This window comes from Gopherus flavomarginatus, chromosome 1, assembly GCF_025201925.1.
Source record: "Gopherus flavomarginatus isolate rGopFla2 chromosome 1, rGopFla2.mat.asm, whole genome shotgun sequence".
Taxonomy (NCBI): domain Eukaryota; kingdom Metazoa; phylum Chordata; order Testudines; family Testudinidae; genus Gopherus; species Gopherus flavomarginatus.
The window spans coordinates 93909102-93935190 of NC_066617.1; the positions used below are offsets into that span (position 1 = coordinate 93909102).

Below are 26089 nucleotides of genomic sequence, written 5' to 3' on the forward strand. Positions count from 1 at the left end.
ATACTATTAATTGCATCTGCTCATACAGCTAGTTTAATATCTGCATCTGGCTGCACAGCTGTATTAATATCAGCAGCTGATTGCACATCTGTATGGTCTCTAATTTTAACCTCATAGCTATTTTCATCTGCTCATACATCTGTTTAGATATGTGCATCTGCCCATACATGCTGTCCACAGTTCAGTGTTATTAGAGAAGTCCCCACTGGCATAGTTATACTTAAGTCTCTGTCTGTATTTCCATTACAAATTCTTTTTTATTTTTTTCAGTGCTGTCTAAGTTGGTGGTATAAATAAGCTGGAGGCAATGGCTTGGCAGGCAAGTGAACATATTTTCAAACAAATATCTGAGTTCAGCTGTTGCTAAGTGACCAGTGTGCTGACAAAATAGAAGGCCTTAGGTTGGGGACCAATTCATAATGGAGTGAGATTAAGGAGAGAGTAGCAACCTTAACTTCTGAGCATTCCATCTTTGCTAATGCAAAAATCCCTCTCTGTCCTCTTCTCTGACTCATCTCTTCTCTGAGGGAAGAAGGTTTTTGAGCATCACAGAGAGAGATCAGACTTGCCCCCTCCATTCTCCCATGCCCTGCAAACTAACTCCTCATTCAGCCCTAGGAAAACCAATGTCTCACTTTCCCAGTCCTCTCACAACCTTTGGTCAACAAAAGAGCTTTAAATGGGGTAGGGACACACTCAGGTAATGGATATCAAGTCTGGGGCATAGAAGAATATAATAGGGGAGAGTTTCTTTCTCTGGGCTTTTAAGTTTTACTTTTTCTAAGTGAAACGTAGCACTGACGAAAGGTGGACTGGCTGTGCAGACCCTCTAATTTTTCCAAAAAGGCTTACAGCAGGGCCAGTGCTAGATACTCGTATCCATTTCCTATCCCCGCCAGCTAGAAGTAGTCTGGAGTTAGCACTCTATAGATGAAAGGCTCTACATAACAGTCTCCTGAGCCAAGCCGATTATCCATTATCCCCATACCCATTATTATCCTAAGAGTCATCTTCCCACCTCCCTCCCTTCCCTTCTTAGAATACAGAGATCCAAGCAGACTGGATCCATGAGCATGTGTAGGGGGAAAAGGAACTCCCATTGACTAAGGAGCCGGGATGAGAAGGGAAAGAAACTTGCAATGAAGAAGGCTCCTCTTACCTCTGCCATCAGCAAGGCACCGATTGTAACCCACAGGGCTGAAGTACTCAAAGACGAAGACAGCCACTGCAGAGATTATGAGCAGCATGACAAACATCATCACCCATACGTCAGCACTGAATGGTTCTGGGCAGGAAAGGAGAAAAACAGGGCACAGGGTGAAATGCCAGACACACTACAGCCAGCATTACTGTCCCACTCACAGGGCTCCATGTCAAGGGTGGGGACTGGGGGACTGGTTTGTGTAGAATAGGAATCGGCTCCCAAACTTTCACGCCCCCACCTCAAATCAAGCCTCAAAGCTTCTGAGACTGGAAAAAGTTAGTTCACTTTTTATTCCATTTTCATCACAGGATCAGTAATTCCCAGTTCTGCCTGGAACCAGGCCCAGATGTTATCAGGTGCAATGATGAAATGCTCATCCCATTAAGTCCTTCAGCCCATTTCTGGGGAACAAACAGGTTTGGATACGACTCAGCTAAGCAGCTTAATTTTGGGGTGCCTGCCTGAACCAAACTCTATCCCTGAAGTTTTTGCAGTTCAGCCAGAATTATTGCAGCGTTACCAATGTTCCAGCCTGCTGCTTGGCAATTGAGACCACCAGGCTGCACTAGAAATGCTACAATTCATGGCCTGTGAGCATTCGACTGAAGCTAGCTTCTGCCCTTCTCCAAGCTTAAGGGGCAGTGATGGGGCTGAGCAAGTTCAGATCAAATATGACCCTGCTCCAACCTTCACTCAAAGTTTGAACTCAAACCTATTTGAAATTCAAAAATGTTGTGTTAATTTTGTTGCTGCTGCTGTTTTAAATTTCCTGCTGATATTTCAGGACCTGTCCAAAGCCAGAAAATACAGGAAAGCTTATAAGAAAAGCATTATCTCCTGAGATTCCAGCCCAAAGAAGTTTAGATAATCTTCCTTAGGTACATGAGTAACTTCATATGGATAAGTGTTTGCAGAATCAGGGTCAGAAAGCAGACTGATCCTATAACTCACCTTTTATGGTTTGCTATATCTCAACATATTTTATAAAGCAAAGCGGTAAATATTAGGAATGTAGTAACTGTTTGAGGAAACACAGCAGAAACTCAGGACTCAGTGATCACTCTCAACTATCTTGGGACCCTAGAAGTAGGGGATGGGATCTTGGCCTAGCACAGGGATTGTGCCCTACTCTTTTTCAGAAGTGCTAGCAATGGTTTGGTCTGCTAAACCCAGGGTTGTGAGTTCAATCCTTTAGGGGGCCACTTAGGGATCTGGGGCAAAAATGTCTGGAGATTGGTCCTGCTTTGAGCAGGGGTTTGGACTAGATGACCTCACAAGGTCCCTTCCATCCCTGATATTCTATGACAGGCACAAGTTCTGGTAGGAGGACCTGTACCACTTTTCTTCTGGGCTCACACTCACTGGGAGTGATACTAGCTGAGCCACCAAGCACATCATCTACCCAGCAATCAGAACTGTGACTGCAGCAATGTAGACATACCCAAGTTAGCTTTGATCTAGCTAGCTCCCATAAAAATAGAAGCAAAGCCACGGCAGCATGGACTAGTCATTCAAGTAGGCACTCATGGTCCTGGGTGGGCTTAACTTCACTGCTATTCTTATTGGAGTTGGCTAACTCAAAGCTAGGTCAGGTATGTGCACACGTGCTGCAGTCAACCTCTGACAGCAGGGTAGACAGACTCACGGTAATACTGTGTACTCTAGGGTGAGAGCTGTAAGTGAGTCACCTCCTTGCTAGCATTGTGCCTAAAGGTCACACTCCTGGACCTTGAGTATTTGAATTTGCCTGGATTTTGCTTGTTTGGGATTTTGAAATAAAACAACTTGAAGAAAAAAATCCTTCCCTGAAACTTCTTCTTTGGGAATGCCCCGGAGACTCACAAGGACTTTTTGGCTGTTTTTTCATTACACTAGTCCCCCCTCACCATCACCTCAGGAGAAGAGCTTACCGAGGAAGGCAGAAGGTGAGACAGTCCCATTGCTACGTGATACCATGACACTAATTCCTGTCTCGATGAAGGGCACAGAGAAGTCCACCACCTCTGAACGCTCCTCATTTATGGTGAGGGATCCCACTGCCATGTAGGCTCGCTTGGTGACCACCTCAGATAAGGAGAAAGACGGACAGTTACTGAGGCTGGTTCCACTCATGCCTCACAGTTAAGGACCCCACTCACATCAGTATCTTCTCCCACTCCCATCTTTTCATACACTCTTTTATGCCTGGAATTCTCTCCCTGTCCTTACTTCCATCATCTCCTCTTCCTTATCTCTCTTCAAGACATACTTTTTCCAAGACATTTATAAATATTAATCTTCTACTCAAAGCATGTTGCATGTATTAAAAAGATGATATTTAAAGTATACCTGTGTAGCTCTCAGGATAAACATATCATCTGTCTAGAAGACAAGTTATCTTATTTCTGTTGTCCTTGTCTTCCCTTCCCTCAATGAATGTCTATCATTACCCCTTATATGTCTTGCCTTAATTTAGATCATAAACTCTCTGGTGTGGGGACATATGATAGTCAGTAACCATATGTTCATCCTTTTTACAGGACCATGATAAATTTTGTACTAAGTATGCCTTGTGAGGTATCATTTGAAAACTCATAATTTGCTGAACATTATTGTCCTGGTAAAATATGTGTGCCAACATTGTATGTGAAGTTATAAAATTCTATCATATAAGATATGTTCCAAATTTAGAAAACCTAGCACAAAACTTAGAGACAAAAGGCAAACTGATGCTTCAGCCAGGTGTCAACATAATCAAACAGACTATCACCTGATTAAGCTGCCGTTCTTTGGCAGGAAGAAAGGTGTGAGCAAGAAATTTACATCTTGGCAATGGAACAACTGGAGGTTCCCATGCAAACAGACTGCCTGCCATCTGAACCCCATATGGAGATGATTCTCAAAGAGGAGGAAGAGATATAAAAAAGAGGAACAGAAGTCCCCAAATCAGTCTCTCCCTTCATCTCTACTCATGGCATCAAGCACACTTGAAAGACAAAAGAAACATAATTGAACTGGATGAGCGGTCCTGGCTAAAGGAAGCCAGCCAGACTGCTGCATGCATGTGGTGAGAGAAAGTTTTTAGCTTTAAATTCACTTAGCGTCCTAAGTTAGGTATTAGTTTGCATTTTATCTTTTATTTCTTCGTAACCAATTCTGACTTTTATGCCTTATTACTTCAAATCACTTAAAATCTATCTTTCTGTTGTTAATAGACTTGTTTTATTGTTTTATCTAAGCCAGTGTGTTTGGATTGAAGTGTTTGGGGAACGTCATTTGAGGTAACAAAATGTGTGCATATCATTTTTTATTAATGAAATGACGGACTCTCTATGAGCATGCATTGTCCAGGAGGGTACTGGGCAGTACAAGACACACATTTCTGGGGGAAAGTCTGGGACTGGGAATTTGCTGGTGTCACTCTGCAGTATAATTCCAGGGTGGCAGGCTGTCTAAAGCACTCTTGCACTATAGCTAGGGGTAATTTACATGCTGAAGGCTGTGTGAGAGCAAGCCAGGAGTGGCTGCTCTCACAGTGAAGCAGCATAAAAGACTGGAGAACTGAGGAGACACAGCTGTCCAACAGTCCAGATTGTACCCTTGTCAGTGTCACAGGACATCTCCTTTTATCTGATTGTTAAGTGCCAAACACATGTGGCGCAGTAGAAAATAATAAATAATAAATGAGAGGGATTGTAGCTATTGTTCAGCAGTGAGCATGCCACAATGGATTCATTCACCCAACAGCCAGATGGATCCCCACACCAGGACAATCATTTTTATGAGGTCTCATCTGCCCCTTCCCAGGAAGGAGAGCTAATCAGAACTTGGACTAGGATCTGACTCCAGAGCCCAGCCTGTGGGTAAAGCTCAAACCCACCCTTCATTGCTTACCTCCCCAATCATTCCATTCCATGTCCCATTGATCTTCTTCCCATGCTTGCCATTGGTCACCAGGTAGAGGTCATAGGTAAACTTAACAGACTTGGAGATTTTCTTGAGGATGTCAATGCAGAACCCCTTGCAGCATTTCTTGACGTAATCAGGCTCCTCATCCGTCTTGTTCCTGACCAGTCACAATAATAAGGGATTAAGTTTGAGGAGAACTCCCTCTGCTAACCCCCCTCCATTCCCAGAACACCTCCCCTCAGTCTCTGAACATGCTTCTCGTGAAGACTCTAGCTTGTGGTACCACTGCTGAGGGGCAAAAGGAGCCAGGCATGCAGGGCTTGGCTGGCTGGCTGGCTGTACCAGTGACAAGAGGCAGCGTGGGCCAGGTTGAGAGAGCCCAGATGGCTTAGCTGGAGCAGAGTATCAGGGCAAGCCAAGAAGGCTCCACCTGCTTTGTGGAGAACAGCGAGCCAGGAGAAAGATCCTCTAAGTGCCTACTCGGTCACGACGCGTTTTTGGCAGGGGACCGTATTCCTCATGCAGGTGCCACTTAGTGGGTCCACACTCTCCACAATGACAAATGGCGCCTCCTCTAGGGTCACAATACTCAGATGGTCATCCTCACGCTCCTCAGAATCAGGGTACAGCTCAAAGCGGGGCCACACATAATACTTCATCTGGAGGCTCTTGTCTTTCCATTTCCCCACCTGCAGAGACACAAATAACACAGAAACACGTGACTGCCCGATCCCTCTCCAAGTTACCCTGTAGCATATTGTCTGGAGACAAGAGGCTCTCAGAGTGCCTGAGCCCACTCACATGTGCAAGAACTCTTTTGGGGAGCAGACCCTGGGGAAATGTGTTCAACAGCAGAGAAGATCACACAGGAAATGAATTTGGAGAGTTATCACAAAACCACTGACAAATCTGGTAACCTTTGGCATAATAATCAGACACTATTCCCAGATGGGTTAAGACTGAAATAAGAGGAGAAGTGCATGTCAGGATTGAGTTCCCCTGGGTGGAGGGGACCATCGCTGGAACAGCTGGGGATGCTATAAGTCAGGATTGACCATATATAAGCAGAGCTTTGAAGGAAAAGTTCATTTAACAATTTCCAACACAATCCAGCTCAAATCTTTCCATTGTTATCACTCCTGCACTTTCACAATCACTACATTGCATAGCTGTACAGATTAGATGCAGATAAAGAATCATTGCTCTGTCTTCCTGATGCATGAGAAGATATTTCAGGGAGATTCTGCTACTTTTATTTATGTTACTTTTGCTTAAGGAAATACTACAATCTTACCTCTTCAGCCACTACTCTCATTTCTTGGGTAAACATGGACTCCCTTGTTGCAGGGGGTTCCTTCGTTCAACTGGTGCTACATATACCCACAGATAGGAGTTATTATTTTGAAGCCATTGCAATCTACCACCAGGTAATGTATTTAGAACACACACTACCCATGGCAAAATAATCCTTACAGAAATTCCATAGAAACCTACCTATGATGCTTTCAAACATAAAAGTCTCACCTCTGCTCACATTTTCACCCATCCCATCACAATTGACACTAATAAGCATCTTGCTTGGCAGCTTCAGCTGAGCAGGCGAGGTCTGAATGGGCCTTGAGAATGAACTCCTCACTCATTCCTAGAAGCAGCACCTCCAGGTCAGAGTTTAGGTACACTGATGATGGGGCCAGCATGTGTGCGTAGGAAGCATGATCTGCTGCTGCTCATGGTATACCTGCTCTGTGGGTAAATAGAGGGCTGGAGTCTCCAGCGGCTGTCAACCTTTCACTGAATTTCATTTTTAAAATTACAGGAAAAAAAGCACTTATTAGAGCCTTTCTAGGTGTCAAAGGTTATTCGATAAAATCAAAGCTTTTCTGGTGTTTTGCATTTGATGGCATATAGAACCAGCATAAAACATTTATTGCTTTTTAAAAACCTTCATTTGATTTAAAAAAGAGCAAATACCCAGAGTGAGTTTATTCAGTAAATTGTTCAAAGGAACAAAAAAGTCACTCCGGGAAGCAGTGACCCCATAACCCTCTCCTAGTGCCAATAGAGTCCGGTAGGGGGATGGCACCAGTATGCTGTCAGAAGGTTGAGCAGTTGGTGGAGCTGGGTCAGCCCCTGGGAACCTGAAGATCAGAAGCTGGCAGCAGATGCCAGGAGTGGGCTGCATCTGACATTCTCATGATCCTGAGGGATTGCCATATTCAAAATAGGAAACAAATTTAGCAATTTTTTCACTTATTTTTTTAAGTGCATTTTCATGCTAGATTAATACCCTGGGAGACTGATGGCCTCTGTTTATCCTCAGAACAAGTACAACATTGGCAACAAAAGAGAAAATTCTCCTCCTAATCTCATACCTCAGCCCTAATTGAGACGGCCCATTTCTGAGGGGCAGAGGACAGTTTTCTCTGTGATCCATTCTGTCTCTTTAGCCTCTCTGCTGAGAATGACAACAAGGAGCCCAATGAGGGCCATTTGTGCTGGTGGTTTCTGCAGTTTGGACTTATGCTCATGAGGAACTGGGCTCTGATCAGAAGGTCATTTCACTCAGGCCACCAAACAAACTGGCAGAAAGGAACAACTTTCACTTAAATTACAGACTTGTGGCTGGATTGGCACTGGTGATCTACAGGAAAAGGGCTATGTAGATCATCCCCAGTACACATCCATCCCAGACATACATTCAGGAATGTTTGTTAACATTATCAATAAGTGGTCAATGAAAGAGACCTCTTTCCACACCATAGCAACACATAGACCCCACAGTAATGTATAAACCCCTAAAGCATAGCCTAGACCAGATAGACATAGGAGTCAGGCCTGACTCATCACTACCCAAAGGCTCCCGATGAAAGAGATGAGGAGATCATAGAGTGGTAGGCCAGGAACATTTTTTTTTGTTGTATTATATAGGATTAATTTATGTGAGTTAAGATGGGAATGGCAGTCCAGCAACACCACAGCATGAGCACTGAAGTACCCAAACTGCAAACACAGCACTACACAACCTGTTCACCTGCCCATCAGAGAGTAATGAAATATCAGCACAACCTAAAAACCACTCCATTCCAATAAGCTTTTTATAAATTGCCCAAAGAGGAGGAAAAAGAGAAGGTATGTAAGTGGGCTGGCCTAAATTTTCAAGTATACGATAAGTGCATCAATAACGTGTCCAAATCCTATATTTCAGTGCTCAAATGAACACTCAGGCATGTAAAACAAGCATTTCTATGTCTATAGGTAAATGCTGATTTGAGAGTACAAAGGCAGATGTATAGCCTGCTAACCTAGGAAAACTGGGGGGGATGGGGCAATGTCTTTAAGTGTTTGTGATAGACAATGTGCATTTGAGAGAGTTAATGTGTATAAGTGTGAATATGGGAGAGTTCATGGGTATGAGTGTGTATTCAAGAAAGTGGGCACATAAGGCAGTGTGAGCGTAGGGAGAAGGGTGAGAGAAATGTTTGTGCATGTGCACATCTGTGAAAGAGAGAGAGGGGGAGAGAGAATGCAAGCAAAGGAAGATCTGCATGCATTTTTATATGGTATCTATCTATGCGAGCGTGAAGGAGTAATGTGTTATGAGGACAGAGGTTAGTCTCAACAAAATTAAATGTCACAAATTTGTCTTGGCCAAGTCATTAAAGGTGATGCCTACAGTTAAAGAATATAACCTGCCAGCCAGCGCAAAGCAGAGAGAGGCACTTCTGACATCTCAGTGTGTTTTGGGGCAGCTTGTAAATGCTTATTATTCCAGTCTTTTCTCAGTTCCTGCTAAGGCAGAGAAGCTCGGGGTTCTTGTGCCCCACATCCTATTTGTTACTTGTTATGCAGTTCTGAGAACCCACCCACTTGTAACACCAAAACCTCATCCAATCAGACATCAGCCACCAAAATTCCCCACAGGAAGTATCAAGGAAAGGAGTATACATTCTCCTATCTCCCCTTACTTCTTTTTTCTTAGTGTTACCAAGTCAGTAAGATATTTATAAAACAGAAAGGAGACGATGGACTGGTCTAATGAATATCTTATACAGTACACGGTCAAAAGCAGGAAGTTAACCAATCCCAAGCTAACAAAACCCAAACAAATATTATCTCTTTGTAAATAATATGGAACCTCAGATTGGATAGATACCATTGTCAATCACTTCACTCTTTTTCACTACAGGCCACTCCCTTGAATAATTATTAAGGAGGAAATTTAATGATAAGGGAGGGAAAAAAACAATTGGGATGCATAACCGGACAGAACTTTGTCCCCAAATTGCAGTCCCTGAAGACCACTCAAACCTTCCGAGACCTAAAAGAGTTTGAAAAAGCTTCCAAAGTTTAGAAACATCTCTGAACAATTCTGCACCTACCATGTCTTGGAACTGGGACCAAAGAGCTTGCAAAGGTTAGTATGGCTGGCTCTAAACATAGTTTGTGCTCATACATGATTGCTCAAACTTGATTAGTAACAAAGGCTAATAAGCAGCATTCTGCTCCTGCCAAACGCTTGGACTGGCACATAGCTGTCTTCCTGTAACCCTTCAGGACACTTTTTTTTTTTTTTTTTACAGAGTTGACATGATACACTAATCATGTTTGTGTAACCAATTTGGATGGTCTTGCTTATTCCCAGCTACCTGTGTGGTAGGACAGCCAGAAACCCACATGCTGTTGATGTCATCAGAGTACTTTGTTCTCTGTTGAGGCACTATAGGATAGCTGCTCAGAGTTTCCAGAGTGCATTTAGGCAAACAAGGCTAGGCAGTGTACCAGGTATGGACACACAAACACAGCTGCTGTGTGACACAAATTGAACTTTGTAACCTGTTACCAGTTAAGATGATCATTCCTCATCTAACTATTACAAAAACCCTGGTTAAAAGTTGTCATGTGGGCATAACCAAAAGCATGTCACTCCAGTGAGATTTCCAAGACTTTCTCCTTTCAGCTGGGTCAGAGAACTGCTATCCCTAGTGTTTTTCTTAGCATTTCATTTTTATCTGGCCTGGAGAACACAAAGGCCACTTGGGGAACTCTTTAACTGAAAGTTAAAGAACGTGACCATTCAGAGGTTTGGGTTTTACATTCTGGTCAAGGCTCCTTCTAGATATTATTTTGGGTGAAGGGTCCAGAGGTACAGGTTCAAATTTTGGATAAAAAAATTCAGGAGGCTCAGATTCCTGTTTGGGTGAAGATTAAAGGGGACTGGACAATGTTGTGGTTAATATTCTGCATGAAGCATCTGGAAGATCAAATTTTAGCACAGCTTCTCTCTGGTTCTTATTTTATCCAGGCTTGATCACCTCCTTGCACCGTGTCTTATACCACTTCCACCCCTATTCCTACAGTTCATAAGAGGTCACAAATAGGAATGAGGGTATTTCAGCTGCATTTAAAAAATGACCAAAAAGGTCACCCAAAACTCATTTGGGAATCCAAACCCTTCCTGAGGTTCAAAAAAACTCAGATATTTCCCCCTTATCATTTTTAATGTTCACAGCTGCCTTTGTGCTTCCTAATTCCAGTGCTGAAATACCATAAGGAAGGAGAAGAGGGATGGTGCAGCCTATGACTCAGGAGAACTGGATTTAATTCTCTGCTCTGCCACAAAATTTCCTAAGAGACTTTGGCTAGGGACTTCTCTGTCTCTCAGTTCCTCATCGGTAAAATGGGGATAATACTACTTTCCTAGCTCAACGGGGTATTGTGAAGATAAACACAAAATGCATTGAGTGTGACACTAGCAGACCAGGTGCCAGCTCATACCAAGGTCCTCATGTCTCATTTGAACAATGACAGACACATAGTTGGAATCCATCTCTGTGTTAGTATTGTTAAAATAGGTATTAGAATCACATTAATGTTAGTATTTAGACTTTATGGCATGCTTGGAAGTTTGCTGCATGTACTGATCTCACTTATAACATCTGTATCTCATACTGTAAGGAAGTGTTTGAGCTGTTGTATTGTGAGCCTCTGTCCCTGTGTAAGTCACCAGACAGGACAGAGACATTAATCAATGTGAAGGGCTGATCTTCAACAGGTGTTACACCCTTCCCAAAAGGAAAGTCCGTTGGTACCAGATGGACTATTGTGGGAAATTGGGACTGGAATTTTCCTATGCACCCTCAACAAGAGGACAAAAGACTTTTGTTGTCCTGGTCTCCTCCCAATAAAGATGAGTCATGCAGGCAGATTCCTCCTATCAGCTGAGTTTGCAGCTTAGAGCACATGGCAGGAGGGGGATAAAAGCCCCAAACAAAAGGAATTTAGTATCTCTGTGCTGATTAATCTCTGGGGGGCAAAGTGTTTCTAGACATAAGTGAGAGATTCCCCAGCTACTTAGCTTAGGCTAGCCCTAAAGGACATATAGTGCTGGCTGATGATAAAAGCTTCTATTACCTTTTGAAATTTAAAATTGGAACTCATTTGTGTATCTGTGTTTACCTGCTTTAACCTTGTAAATAATTCAGTTTTCCTTTTCCTATTGAATAAACCTTCGGATAGTTTATAATAGGATTGGTTCAAGCGTTGTCTTTGGTGTGAGATCTAAAGTGCAATTGACCTGGGATAAGTGACTGTCCTTTGGGACTGGAAGTAACTTGATTCTTGGGGTAAGGACTGTCTATCACAAAGGTGAGCTCACCAGTGTGGTGACTTAGATAGAAGGCCCCAAGCAGGCTGTCTGTGACTCTGTGTTTAGGCTGTCATGGCACCTGAGAAGTTGACACTTGATAATTGGTTGGTGAAATCTAAGTGTAGAACTCGCAGCCTATCTGGGATTTGTACACTGGTTCCTCAGTCTGACCTGAGGGTGGAATTCATGCTCTTGAGTCACTGCAGCAGCGTTACATTGAGGTGCTCAGGTACTATGGCATCGGGGGCCATATAAGTGCACACAATAGAAAGACGAGGAAACATTTGTGTTCCTAATTTAGAATTAGAAATAGGCCCTTAAATCTTGTGAGGCAAGCCTGCTCTCGGGGGTGTGGGGGGTTCAGTCTGGAGATCTCCAGGCATTAGTTGGTAAGCATCATTATCCTCATTGCACAGGTGGGGGAATGACGCCTAAGGGTATGTCTACAGAGCAAAGACAAACCCATGGCTGGCCCATGCCAGCTGACTCAGGTCCCCCGGGCTCAGGCTTCAGGGCTGTTTCATTGCTGTGTAAACTTTCTGACTCAGGCTGGAGCCTGAGCTCTGGGACCCTCCCACCTCACAAGGTCCTAGAGCCCAGGGCCCCTGCCTGAGCTCAGATGGCTACACAGCAATGAAAGAACCCCAGAACTCGAGCCTCGCGAGCCTGTGTCAGCTGGCACAGGCCAGCTGCAGGTGTCCAGTTGCTGTGTAGACATACCCTGAGGCATAGAGCTGTCAAGTGACTTGCTCTGCATCCCACAGCTAATGGATGTTAAAGCACAGACTATAACTCAGGTCTCCTGCCTCCCAGTCTTGTGCCTCAACCACTAGACAGACAGTGATGCCTCCCATGCAGCCACTTGAATAGACCCTCAATCCTAACCTTTATTGAGGCTTGTCAGTCACTAGCTGTAAACTTCCGTGGGTGATACACAGCTATTTCCCTCTGGAACACCTCTGATGTAATAAAAGTACATCACCAGAGGCATTGGCATGCAACTGAACAAGCAGGGGGAGAAGAAATACCACTGAGAGCAAAATTCTCCTGTTTACAAACACTTGGGTTCATTAATTAGCCACATCAGCCAAAGGAAAAGAAGAATATTTGTGAATGTTCCATATGCAAAATTAATTAACATGAAAACAACATCCCTTCTCAAGCATCAAGTTCACCTTCCACAACCACCTGGTGAAGTCTGATGCCTTTACTACATCTGCACACCAGGGAATTGTTTCTAATTGGTTTTCGCTTCAGCAAAAACGATGACTGCAGGGCTGGAGGGACTGCTCCTTCTTCTATTTGTACAGCACCCAGCACTCTGTGGGCACTACACAGCATAAAGTAACTGCTATTGCTTCCATCTCTCAATTCTATGGCTCTGCAAATAAAATCATTTCCCAGGCATACAGTCCTCTGCTCACTTCAATGGCATTTACACCACTCTTGGCATTCGCTGAAATACCACCAATTTGTTGTTTCCTTACTGGTATATTTGCTTGCTTCTTTGTAGGTGTTTAAGTCTCATCCTCTGCTCTAATTAGCCCACGAATGTTAATGAGGTGAACACTAAAAGCTCCTGTGTTTTGTAAAGTCACGAAATATAGTGTTCTCTGGTATCATAGGGGGAGAGCTACATGAATGATGAGGTGATCGCCTTTGTAAATTACTCTTTATGCCAGAACTGATGTGAGAACTGTCAAATGTTGCTGATGTCAGAACTCGTGGCTTACTGCAGTGGAAGGCATGGCTTCTGGTAGCAGAGCTCATATTCAATGGTGGTAGAGAGTCCTTTTTTTGCATGGAAGGTTGTGGCTCATAGTACCAGTGGCAGAGGACCTGTATGGCTTCTGGTAGCTGAAGGCATAGTTAGTGTTAGTGAATGATATGAATAGCTTCCAGATGTAGAGCTCATGGATTACAACAGCGGCAGCCTTGTCTTATGGTAATGGAGGGTGCGATGAACATATCTTACTGGGGTGGAGGTCATAGCTTAATATGGTGGCAGAGGGTGTCATTTATGATTGTGGAGGCCATGTTCTAGTGGGGTGAAGATGTGGTGTACTGTGGTGAACAGTGTGTGGCTTATCCTGCAGCAGATGGTTGGTGTTATTGTTGGTCCTGCTTTGAGCAGGGGGTTTGACTAGATGACCTCCTGAGGTCTCTTCCAACCCTAATAGTCTATGATTCTAGGGTTCTCTGGATTTATACAAATGGAACAGCTCTTCATAGAATATCAGGGTTGGAAGGGACCTCAGGAGGTCATCTAGTCCAAACCCCTGTTCAAAGCAGGACCAATCCCCAGACATATTTTTGCCCCAGATCCCTAAATGGCCCCCTCAAGGACTGAACTCATAACCCTGGGTTTAGCAGGCCAATGCTCAAACAACTGAGCTATTCCTCCCCACCCCTATATGCTCTAAGCTCCCTTTACATAAAACTTAACCATATCTCAGAAATAATACCCCACTATAACTAAAGTGCAGCCACACTGTCCAATATAACCACCTCCAGCCAACCAAGCAACACAAACCTAGGTTCAGTCTTCCTCTGCAACAATTTTGCACTTTGGCAAGCCCCCACTGCCTCTGAAATGCCTGAGGGAAGAAAGATGAGCTTTGCACCATCTCTTAAGGGTCATGAGATTCAGCTTATTTTGGATTAAGATCAGGACAAGCAAACTGCAAAGGCATGTGGTGCCCCTACAGAGAATACCAGACCAGCAGGGCTTCATCTTCAGCCCTCTGCTGTTCTCCACTGTGGTAGTGTGGCCCAGGGGAAAGAGGTGGTAAACTTTTTGAGAACAGGGTGGTCCTGTCTGTTCCAATGGTTTATTGTGGTGGAGACATTTTTTTTTAAATTGCCTTATAAAAAATACTCCCTCTCTTGGGTGTGTGTAGGTCCGCATTGTGCAGGTGGGTGCCTGCATACAGTACGTGGCCATGCATGTAATGCCCTGACTAACGATTTTTTCCCCCTTGGCTTTTCTTGTTGAGCAATATTTTTTGCTGAGCTTTCTTTTCTCTCAATTAATATTTTAAACATATTACAGAGAAAGAGGAGCTCACCAATTTATGCCACAGCCTGGGAGACAGTTTAACCCTTTTATTGAGAGGGATTAATGAATATGGGCACTGGACTGGGGTGTACAAGACCCAGTGAATGCTCAGGTAAGGCATTGGCAATGGCTGTTTTACTCTGAGTGAATTTCTGTTCTGGGCTCTCCTGCAATCCAGTGCTGATGGGAGGTTTAAAAATGCAGACCTAAAGAAGGTTGAAAGTGTCTCTTTGTATTAAGACAAGCAGGGTGTTGAAAGCAAGCCAGTCACAGTGATGCTGGGAGAGGAACCAATGGAAAGGAAGGGGCTTGCTTGCATTTTTTGTTGTTTGTCAGAAGTAGCAAGGCAGATCGAAGAAGACATTTTGCGAGGTGCCTCTGGGGAATTGGAGATGGGACTATCAAACATGGGAATTTCACCTGCTGTGGTGCCTCCATTGCAAAATACCATCCTGCCTTCTGCAAGACAGGCAAAAAACAACAGCCCTGCCCTCCAGCACCACCCAAAACCCTTTGGTTCCCTAAGTCAATTGTTTTTACATGGAACGGGCTGACCCACACACCAGGGCACCCTTAACAGAGGCACATACTCTCCATGAAACAGGTACCCACAGACATGCTCCTGCACAGAGATGCAAAGGGCAGTGAAAACAGGAGAATCACCATTAGACGTCAGTGGAATTACTGTGGATTTACTAGCGTAGCTGAGATCAGACTCTAGGCCACAGACACATTCAGGCAGAGAAATTCACCCAGGCACTGACATACGGTGCACTCAGGCAGGAGCACAGCTACTCATGCAATGGCTGCTCAGAGGCAGGGGGCTCCAGCACATTCACAGACTGATCAAAGAGACCTATGCAGCATGGCTCTGGCCTCTGTGGATCCCTGGGATCAGTGGGGTTGGCGACAGTGGTGAGCTGGAGCCAGTTCACAGGAACCGGTTGTTAAATGTAGAAGCCCTTTTAGAACTGGTTGTTCCAGGACAACCAGTTCTAAAAAAGCTTTTAAATTTAACAAAAGCTCGGGCAGCTGTCCACCCAGTCCCCGGCCCCAGCTCACCTCCCCCTCCTCCCCTGAATGCTCCGCCCTCCTTCTCCTCCCCGTCCCCTGCTTCCCACGAATCAGATGTTCGCAGGAAGCCTGAAATAAGCAGCAGGCAGGCAGGTAAGCTGGGGTGGGGGGCACAAGGAGGGCTCCAGGGAGGCACGGTGCGGCCCAGTCTGGCTCCGGCTGAGCGGCTCCAGCCCGGCCCAGCCCAGGGAGTCGGGCCCCACGGTGCCAATCCCGGTCCCAGCCAAGCAGACCCGGCCCCGGCCCCAGGCAGTGCGGTAAGGGGGCAGGGAGGGGGTGTTGGAAGAGGGCAGGGGAGTTTGGTGGGTTGTAGGGGGGTGGATAGGGGTCGGGGCTGTCAGAGGGCAGGGAACAGGGGGATTGAATGGGTGCAAGGGTCGGGGGGGCAGTCAGGAAGGAGCAGGGGTTGGATGAGGTGGTGAGGGGCAGTCAGAGGACAGGGAAGGGGGGTGGATGGGTCAGGGGTTCTGGGGCGGGCGTCAAGGAACATGGGGGGTTGGATGGGGCATGACCCCCTGGGGGGGCACGACCCCCTCATGGGGTGAGGAGGAGGGAACCTGTTTTTAATATTTTGGCAGCTCATCACTGGTTGGCGAACCTTGGCCCCTGACTCCACAAGCAGCTCTAACCCCTTAAGGGGATGTTTTTCAGCAGACTGAGTTTTCCTGCCTCTAGTCATCTCAGGTTCCTCCAGGGAGGGTGGGGTGACCTGGCCCGTAGTCATTTAAATAACTTGGAGAGTTTTGAGCTTCAATAAGCCTATTGGCCTACCATCAGTTAGCTCTTCTGGAAATAAGTCAGGCTGAATGTTCCACTTCCGGTCAGGAGGTGTCATCTCTAAGTGCATTCACACATGCAAGTGACCAAGGGCAGTCAAAGGTGACAGATTGAGCCACTGATTCAGACTGTAAATAGGTATTATTTCTATGTTGGAGACGTGATTACAAGAGCGAGAGGAACAATGTCTAGGGGCCCCTACTCATCCCACTCCTACTCCCTTGTACACTTGGCTTCATTTTAGAGTAAGCGGGGCTGGAGCACGATGTTACCATAACACTCCATAGCATTCTGTCAGGGCCAGCTGCATCCACAAGATTTCACCATTGGGCAGAGTCCACCAATCAGACAGCCAGGCTCTCTACATGTGTGCTGTGGGCAGGAAGTAGTGATTCTGCCAAGGAGATTAAAAGTTTCTCTTTGGCGCAACCCACACTAAAACAGCACAAGCTTAGTGAGCTGGTCTTGCCTGGGACTCCCCTTCCTCTTGGCAGAACCAGTAGGGAGCAAGCTGAACAGGCCGTGGCTGGAAACCAACCTTGGCATCTTTTGCTGCTTTCTCACCAACTGGAGATCACTAGCAGACTGTGAGCACCTTAGGCACTGCTGTACAGAGCGAAAAGTTTCAAAGCAAATTCACAGAGGGGAGGAAGGGCTGTGTACTTGCCAACCCCAGCTGGAGAAAAGGAAGGGAAAAGCTGTGGACTGCTTTCCTGGGGGCCTGACCTTTCTACAACCAAAGCAAGCTGACTCTTTCTCAGTACTGGTAGATCTCTGGAGCTCACATCTTCCATAGGCTCATCAGATATTCAGAATCTCAGCTGAGGGATGATGTGTCTGAAGCATGTCAGTGCAAAGCTCACATTACATACAGCATGCTTAGCTTTGCAAGATGTCTCAGTTGATGCCATGCTGTGGAAGGGCAAGAATAATAGGAAGGGTCCTGCCAACAAGAGATGAAGCTGAGGCTCTTGGAAGGTTGTGAGAGGGGGCCTGAGAGTCATGTGGCAAATGGTAATACATATATGGGGAGTGACTTTACGCAGCCTAATTTAGCTAGGTGACTTCGTACACGTGTTTAAATCTGTGTGTATGTCTGTGTGTGTGTGAGGAGGGAGCCTGTGTGTACTGCATATTTATTAGGACTATGGGGGAGTTGGTAGTAAGCCCTATATTTAGGTTGCCTGACACTTTTCATTCTATAAGATTCTCTCTCTGGACCTTTTTTTGAGAAAATCTAACACCTCCATTCTTTGCAGCAAGCCTTTGAAATTGAGCAGGGAAAAAATCCTCATACTGGAGAAGTGTTTTTTCTTTGGTCCATGAAATTCCATTTGGGTTCAGCTGTGCTCTAGACAGTTAAATAATTGCCATTTCCCTTCTGTCATTTGCATTGCTCAGGAAAAATTCTGGCAACCTGCCAAAATAATAACTGAACATGAATGTTCTAAAGAGCCAGGCTCATGGTGCCATCAATGCAGCAGCAGCACCAACGCCACAAACCATACAAGGAACACCTGGAAGCTGCCAGAGCAGTGGTAGCAGCAGGGTGGGGGAGAAAGCCAGATCGGACTCCTCATATGATGCCCTCCTGGACCCAGTACATGTCCCAAGCAGCCCATCCCCTCTCTCTCATGACACCATCATCGACAGGAGCCCCACATCTCCCAGGTGGGGAAGAGAGAAAATCAAGCCAGGCTGGGCTCCCCATGAGTGTCCCATGGACCAAGGACATTGTATCAGTTGTCCACTACCCCTCTAGAATAATAGCCACCTTCTGGTGCCAGCAGGAGAGGATGCTGGTAGCTAGTCCTGTAAGCTAAGTGGTACAAGTCTGTGCTGCAATGCTGACAGTCCATGATTCAAACCCTGCTGATAATGTGTGTTGAGAGTTTGTTACAGTTGTACGTACAAGGATTTGTGTTTACCTTTTTCCTTTTAAAAAGCCTAGGAGATTAGACATCAAAAACTATATTAAAAGAACATTATTTAGGTTGCAAAGGCAAGCACTCAAAAGTTAAGAAATGCCAGGTGTACAGTTGCTCATACAACCTTAATTCAACCCTGTTGTGCATTTCCATTATGATAGGTCTTCAAAGTACAGGACCGCATGGTTTTTTCCCCACAGCACCCCTCCTCATTCCATGGATAAGATGAATGCATACAGGGGCAGAAATAAGATAGCACAGGCACAGGCAATCACAAATACTTGACTTTGCAACCTAAATAACTTTCTTTTAACGTAGGTTTTATTATGTAGTTACTTATGCAGTTCCATAAATGTTCATTTGCAAAACAAATAAGCAGAATGAGAAAGCAACATAGAAGTTGCTGAAGGAGCTTTCAGTGAAGTAGCAGGAGAACCAGGAAACAGGAAAAGGGAGTAAAGAAAGAGTGACTGATGGGACAGACAAAGGCATCAGACCAATCAAATAAGGAAAAGACAGAAGTGTGCTCCCATCTGATCTCAGCCTTGGTGAGGGATCTGCATGGTGCAGAGAGGACAGGTGCATTGTTAGTTGTGAATCTTCAGAGCAGCACTGAGGGGCATAGAGCAAGGAGGTAACCGTCTTCTTAAAGAAGAAATAAAGGCAGTCTTTCATTCACTCCAACCAAGTTGTGTTGGGTCCCTCTTATCACTAGAGGGGAGTAAGAAGAGAGTTGGAGGAGAGGAAATCAATACAGTGGGATGAAGGTAGTTCTATAATGACTCTTGGAGACAAAAAGGTAACAGGAAGACAGGGCAGTAATTAGGCAAATGGGGTTGACAGAAGGTTTTTTGGCACTGAAGATGCAAGAGCATGCTTATAACAGACAGAAGGGAGCAAGTGGTTGCAGCAGCTAGAGAGAAGAAAGATAATCTTGCAGCAAAGACTTAGGAGTCAAGAGACCCGAGTTCAGGTTCTGTCACAGACGTGAGTGACCTGGAGCAGGTCATTTAACCTCTCTGAGGCTCCACTTCCGCTCTGTAAAATGGGAATAACAACACTTCCTCTTCTGCAGTCAGTTAGTTCATCTAAAGGGGATCCTAAAATGGGAAAAAAAATATATCTGCATCATAATTAACTACATCATCACCTCAACTGCGCCTCAGCTAGGCAGAGCAGCTGGTTTAAAATCAATTGTGTAGCACATGGGTGCTCACTGACTAATCAGAAGACTTACCTTAGAGAAAGGAGAATTTATCATATACAAAGTCTACAACATTGGAGCTATGACAATGAAAATCACATTAGTAAACAAGAATGAATAATAGGACAGCATGCTATCCATTTGTATCTACATCTGTGGGAAAAGAAGGCATGATTTTATATTATATTAACTAAGCAGTAGTTTGAGAATGGGTAATTAATTAAAGCCTTGGGGCCTGATTCTCAGGTGTCTGCCAGCTGCTCTGAACTTTGGAGTGGGACAAAGCAGTTGAAAAGCCAGCTTAACTGGCACCCTGAGGATTCCTTTCATATAAGAGGAATCCCTGGGTGCCACAAATCTGCTAGCACCTCTAGACCACTTCTCTCCTGGCCCTCAGCACAGGGAATAATCTTGGGGAAAAGAAGGGGCATGGCTGAGGCATCCGAACACACAGTGAACCTAAGCTGCCAGAATAGCCCCTGGGGCTGTGGGCAACAGCCCTGATGCCAGCCCCAGGCCTGGGGAAACAAAGACAGTTTACAGTCATCTCTGCTCAGTTGTGCCAAGCATATCTAGAGTGCAGCTGAAGATCTAGAGCTATGTTGTTATTATTAATGAAGCAGAAAAGGGCAGAGTTAAGGTTGAATATTTGTCATTTCCTGGCTTTTGACTGTTTAACTATTGTGACAGACCCAGGCCAGTGTGGTACAGGAGTTTGGTAGAGGGCAAATATACTAGCCACTGGCTGAGTAGTTTTCTGTTCCCTGAGTGACTAGAGCAGGGGCTGCACTGGAGTAATCAGGAACCTGCTAGAACCAATTAAGACAGACAGGCTGATTAGAACACCTGCAGCCAATCAAGGCAGACTAATCAGGGCAACTGAGTTTAAAAAGGAGCTCACTCCAATCAGGTGGTGAGGAGCTAGAGGAGAGGAAGTGTGTGTGAGAGGAGCTGGGAGCAAGAGGCACAAGGAGCTGAGAGTGAGAGGCTGTGCTGCTGGAGGACTATGGAGTACAAGTGTTATCAGGAGGAAGGTCCTGTGGTGAGGATTAAGCAGGTGTTTGGAGGAGGCCATGGGGAAGTAGCCCAGGGAGTTGTAGCTGTCATGCAGCTGTTACAAGAGGCACTATAGACAGCTGCAATCCACAGGGCCCTGGGCTGGAACCCAGAGTAGAGGGCGGGCCTGGGTTCCCCCCAAACCTCCCAACTCCTGATCAGACACAGGAGGAGTTGATCCAGACTGTGGGGAAGATCACTGAGGTGAGCAAATCTGCCAATAAGCACAGGACCCACCAAGATAGAGGAGGAACTTTGTCACACTATGCAACTTAAACGTTCTCTCAATATAGGTCTTTGTGGGAATAAATACATACACTAAACACACACATGAATATATATATAGATAAATATTGATCTATCTAGCGGAGAATTCAGCTGTTTGAATAAGTTACATGTTAATTAATTAATTAATTCAGCTAGTTGAGTTTATCCCTGTCTATTATTAAAATTCAAGCAAATCAACAACAAAAAATCATATATTTACCTAAAATGGGAACTAAAATATGTCTGCATCATAATTAACTACTTCAGCTGCGCCTCAGCAGTTTTACCTGTATATCACCTATACAGAGATCATTACCAGTGAGGTCACTGGTCAAATCCAAACTCTTAAGTACCTTCCCAATTACATATGGCATGACCTTCAATGCCTAAGAGCATAAGAGGAATTTATGAACAACTGTTCATATAGTCAGAATGCCCAAACCACACTGACAGTGTGATATATGCAGCACAACATCCTAATCATTTATTTGGCTGGCAGAGCTGAAACATGCCAGTGTCCTAAGGGCTAAAAGAAAAGAAAATCCATGACTGAACACAGGAGCTGACTTTCTAATTACTTGGCTGACACAAACATTTCCTTCCCCTCATCTTCAGTTGCCAGTGTGTTCTGGGGTGTGTGCATGGTTTGTTCTTTGTATGCTAATCTTATGCTTTAAGACAAGGCTTTTTTGTTCCTTTGCTGTCCCTTAGCAAGAGACTATATTGAGCCTTCTTGGGGAAGAACTGCTCCCTCCCTCCCTCCCAACACAAGTCTTTGCCTCCAGAAGCTGCTACCTGGGGGAACGGTCTACATAAATAAATATTTAAGCAGCCACTAAGCCACAAAAGATGCAAAAATCAGGAGACTTGGCTGCAGAAGGCAGGGTGCAGGGGGAATGAATGGCGGCATCTCTCAGAAGAGAAGAAAGAGAGAAATCTTGATGCATTCTGCTTCGGAAACTCAAATGTCCCCCCATTCATTCAGCACAGCAGATTGTTTTAAGTTAGCTGGGGCTAACTGATTGAAGAGGGGACAAGTCTACGTGAGAAGCTGCACAAATCCAAAACCAAGAACATGTCTGACTGGTGAAAGACGAGAGATTAATATATGACAGAGCCTTTAACTAAGATACAGCTCTTAAATGTGTATTTTGTACATCCAATGAAAACTTTATGTACAGGCTACTCTGTCTTTTCACTGCTGTCCTTGTAGAATCTTCCTGCCTGACCCTCATTCACCATATATTTTTTTCATGTTATCAATCTATACATTCAGTTTACTTACCACTTACATATGTTGTTCTCTGCCTAATTATATTCCTCCTCCTTAACTGGTGTGTAGCGGGTGTCTATCTGTAAGCTATTAGGGCGCCATAAAGCCCAGTGCACACAGTACAAGGCCTGCTACTTAGGAGAACCTATTGTAATCAAGAGCTGGATGTGTTGGTCCTGTTGGGATCCAGGAACTGAGCGAGCAGAAGCCCGCCTACTGCTAAAGGACCTCCCACCGGCCAAAGGGGAGAAGCCACAGGTCCAGGATTCCAAGTGATTATGGAGGACAATTAAAGATATAACAGGGACAGGAGTGAGGTCACAGGCTATATGAAGGGAACCTGACAGGGACACCAAGCAGAGAACCCCGGACAGCACCCACTGCTCCTCGAAGGTGTCAAGGGAGCCAGCGGATGCCGCCCAGAGGAACTCTGCCTGGATGTGTGAACGGACTGAGAAGCAGAAATGGGTCCCACAGTCTCAGGAAACCCTGTTGGCCAACCTCCTCTCCCTGGTCTTGTAGATGGCCATTTTGGCCAGTGCTAGGAGGAGACTGACAAGGAGGTCCCGCGACTTTGTGGGGCCACGGATAGGGAGTGCATAGATGAGAAGGTGAAGGGAAAAGTGCAGCTAAAAACGTAATAATATATCTAGGAGGAGCCAGAATAGGGGCTGAAACCTGGCACACTCCACATATACGTGCGCCCGTGTCTCCCTCATGCCGCAAAAGTGGCAGGTGTCTGGGAGGGGCATGAACCACACCAAGTACATGTCCATGCTCACAGTTCCATGAAGGAGCCACCAGCTGATGTCCCCAGTGGGCCTCGGGACCAGGGTGGAATATAGGCTGGCCCACCAGGGCTCTTCCACCTCCAGAGATGGTAGGAGGTCCCGCCACTTCATGTCGGGGTGGGACACGAGGGTGAGGACGTGAAGAGTGTGGAGCACGAGTGTGTAAAGATGTTTTCTAGCCGTGGTCCAGAACAGAACTGGCTGCAATTTGTGCAGTTCACTCACAGTAAAGAGGTGGGATGGCCAGGTAGGTCCACGGGGCAGGGGCCCAATGAAAAGGTCTGGAGGGCCTAGGGTGTAGGGTGGGCAGGGCGTGCCCCTGGATGTGTTGGTGGCACTGCAGTTTGGGCTGAGTCTGTTTGAGTTGGGGCTGGAATTGCTGTGGTTCCATTTGCTAGGTGTCATTGGTTTTGTAATTTGATCAGTTCTGCTAGGTTGGTCTAGGTTTTGTAGGATGAGATCACACTGCTTTTATGTTGGTAGAAACTGAGTTTAATATCATTAAATTGGCTTGAGTTTCATGGATGAGGATTGCCTCAATTTAGCATGTATTAGCTTTGTTTCACTTTGGTGTTATGCTTGTACCCAGTCAGAATGAACTTGGTTCTTATTTATTTGGGTTCAGTTCCATGGGCAGGGTTTGCACTGTCTTAATGTGACTTGGCTTTGTTTTGGTTGGACTGGGTGAAATTGCGTTTAGTTCCCTGAGGTTGGTTTACCTAAACCAGGATTGTCTTGTTTAGACTTTGGTTCATTTTGGTTGCATCAAGTTGGAGTGCAGTGATTTTGATGCAGCCTGAGTAACAGTACAAACAAGTATTTTACAGAATTGGGGGAGCAATCACAGTAGTGAACTGTCATGTGTTTCATGATTTTACCATCATGATTTGTGCATACGTGCACACATGTGAGGGATCACATGTCAAAATTCTTACTTGTGATGCCACCATGCCAGGAAACTGACCCTATCTCCCATAAATGGTACCATCATCTTGAAGATCCCATACCGTGCACTGCTAGAACCTTTGCATTTGAGGCTGAATTGGGCTTCTTAACAAGCCCTCTTCCAAAACCCTATAGAATTCACGAGTCTCTTTGGAGAGATCACAATAGATAGTTGTTTGAAGTGTAAGAATTAGCCAAGTCCATCCCATCCAAGCCACACTGTTTTGAAAGTGTGTACCATAGCTCTCTAGATAAGTTCCACTATTGTATGAGGGATATATAATATTGGCCCAATATTGACTCAGTTAAAATGTCCTCCACACTAGTTACATTTCATGGAGATGGTGGTTGGAAGGATCTCTCAGAGACAGGATGAACACAAGAGAGATCATTGTCTGTTCTGCTCTACTAGTTGGGGTGTCACCACAATGGTAAATCTGATATGGCAACTCCTATTTTCCTTTTTATGGACCATTCATGAAACTGAAATACTTGTGCACTTCCTGACTGAATCAGGAAAATAAACCTATAAAGCCTTCAGGAAGGCCAGTTTGGCACCACTTTGTTTGGAAAAGGTTGCAATTCCAAGACATTGGGGGGGGGGTCACATTTTTACAACACTTACAACGATCTGATGGTAAGTCTTTCTATGTGCATTGGCATGCAGCTCTCAAACAGTGAAGCCTTCAACTGGATTTGAAGATCTTTCCTTCAAGATGCTGTCCCAGACTTTTGTATGTTTCCCTGAGAGCTGAAAACGTCAGCATGGGCCCCCTTTCAGATTCACTAGTCTTATTTTCTATTCTAGGTACTAATATTCTGGCTCCTGTTTGTTGGCGCGTGAGGTGACGTCAACAGGAGCTTAAGGTCTGAATGAGGGAAGCCAGCCAAAGCAATCTTTGTCAGTCTGTTTCAGCTGTTTTCTGCAGCTTTTCTTCCACCTTAGCAAGGTGTTTTTGTCACCATTTCCCCATGTTTCACAACAACCCCCCTTTTGTGGGTCACTTTGGAGAAAGAGTTCCTCACCAAAAATGAGGCAAGAATGTGTCCATTCTGCAGATGGACATGGGGTTTTTTGCTTATGTAAAATATACCCACCATGCATGTGGAAACAAGCATGCATTAGGGAATATACAGAGAGGGAGGCTCCCTACCTGAGCTCTGTGCAGCAAGGAATATAAAGAAATGCACCTCCTTCCCCTGAGCATATAGGGAGTGGGTTAGAAGGAGAAACAGCCCTTCCCTAAGCAGCTGGAACAGTATAGAGAAAGAGTCCTCTTACTCAGCAGTGTGCACTAGGGGACATAAAAAGAAGCACCCTCCTTGATAAGGTGATCTAGTGTCCAGTTTTCAACCAGAACACCTGGTCAAAAGGGGACCCTGGCAGCACCACTGACCGAGCCATTAAAAGTCCCGTTGGCAGTGCTGAGGAGCTAAAACAGGCTAATCACTACCTGTCCTGGCTGGCACCACGCTGCACCCCGGAAGCGGCCAGCAGGTCCAGCTCCTAGGTGAGGGGACCATGGGGCTCTGTGCTGTGCCCCCGCTCCTAGCACCCACTCTGCACTTCCATTGGCTGGCAACCAGCCAATGTAAGCTGGTGGAGGGCAGTGCCTGTGGGAAAGAGCAGCACGTGGAGCCTTCTGCCCCATCCCCCTCAGGACCTGAACCTACTGGCTGCTTACAAATGCACACAGCATGGTGCCGGGACAGGCAGGCAGCCTGCCTTAGCCCTGCTGTGCCACTGACCAGGAGCCACCCCAAAAAAGCCCACAGCCCAACCCCAACCCCCTACCCCAGCCCTGAGCCCCCTAAATCCACAGCCCCCTCCTGCACCCCAAACCCTCATTCCTGGCCCCACCCGAGCCCACACCTCCTTGTACCCCAACCCCCTGCTCAAGACCAGAGCCCCCTCCCATACCCTGAACCCCTCATCCATGGCCCAATTCCAGAGCCCTCACCCTCTCCTGTACCCCAA

The 26089-nt window shown here is 45.5% G+C and overlaps 1 protein-coding gene across 4 annotated transcripts in view; it reads right to left on the bottom strand.

Annotated features, from left to right (window-relative positions):
• GRIN2B (glutamate ionotropic receptor NMDA type subunit 2B) overlaps positions 1 to 26089 on the bottom strand; it is a 333110-nt gene that overhangs the window by 56642 nt on the left and 250379 nt on the right. For all 4 annotated transcript variants that reach the window (XM_050953765.1, XM_050953735.1, XM_050953745.1 and 1 more), the window contains exons 6-9: positions 5573 to 5781; positions 5078 to 5249; positions 3115 to 3268; positions 1160 to 1285 (exon numbers count right to left, since the gene is read on the bottom strand). In XM_050953765.1, coding sequence (XP_050809722.1) covers positions 1160 to 1285; positions 3115 to 3268; positions 5078 to 5249; positions 5573 to 5781 — 661 coding nt within the window. The remainder of the gene's footprint in view (positions 1 to 1159; positions 1286 to 3114; positions 3269 to 5077; positions 5250 to 5572; positions 5782 to 26089) is intronic.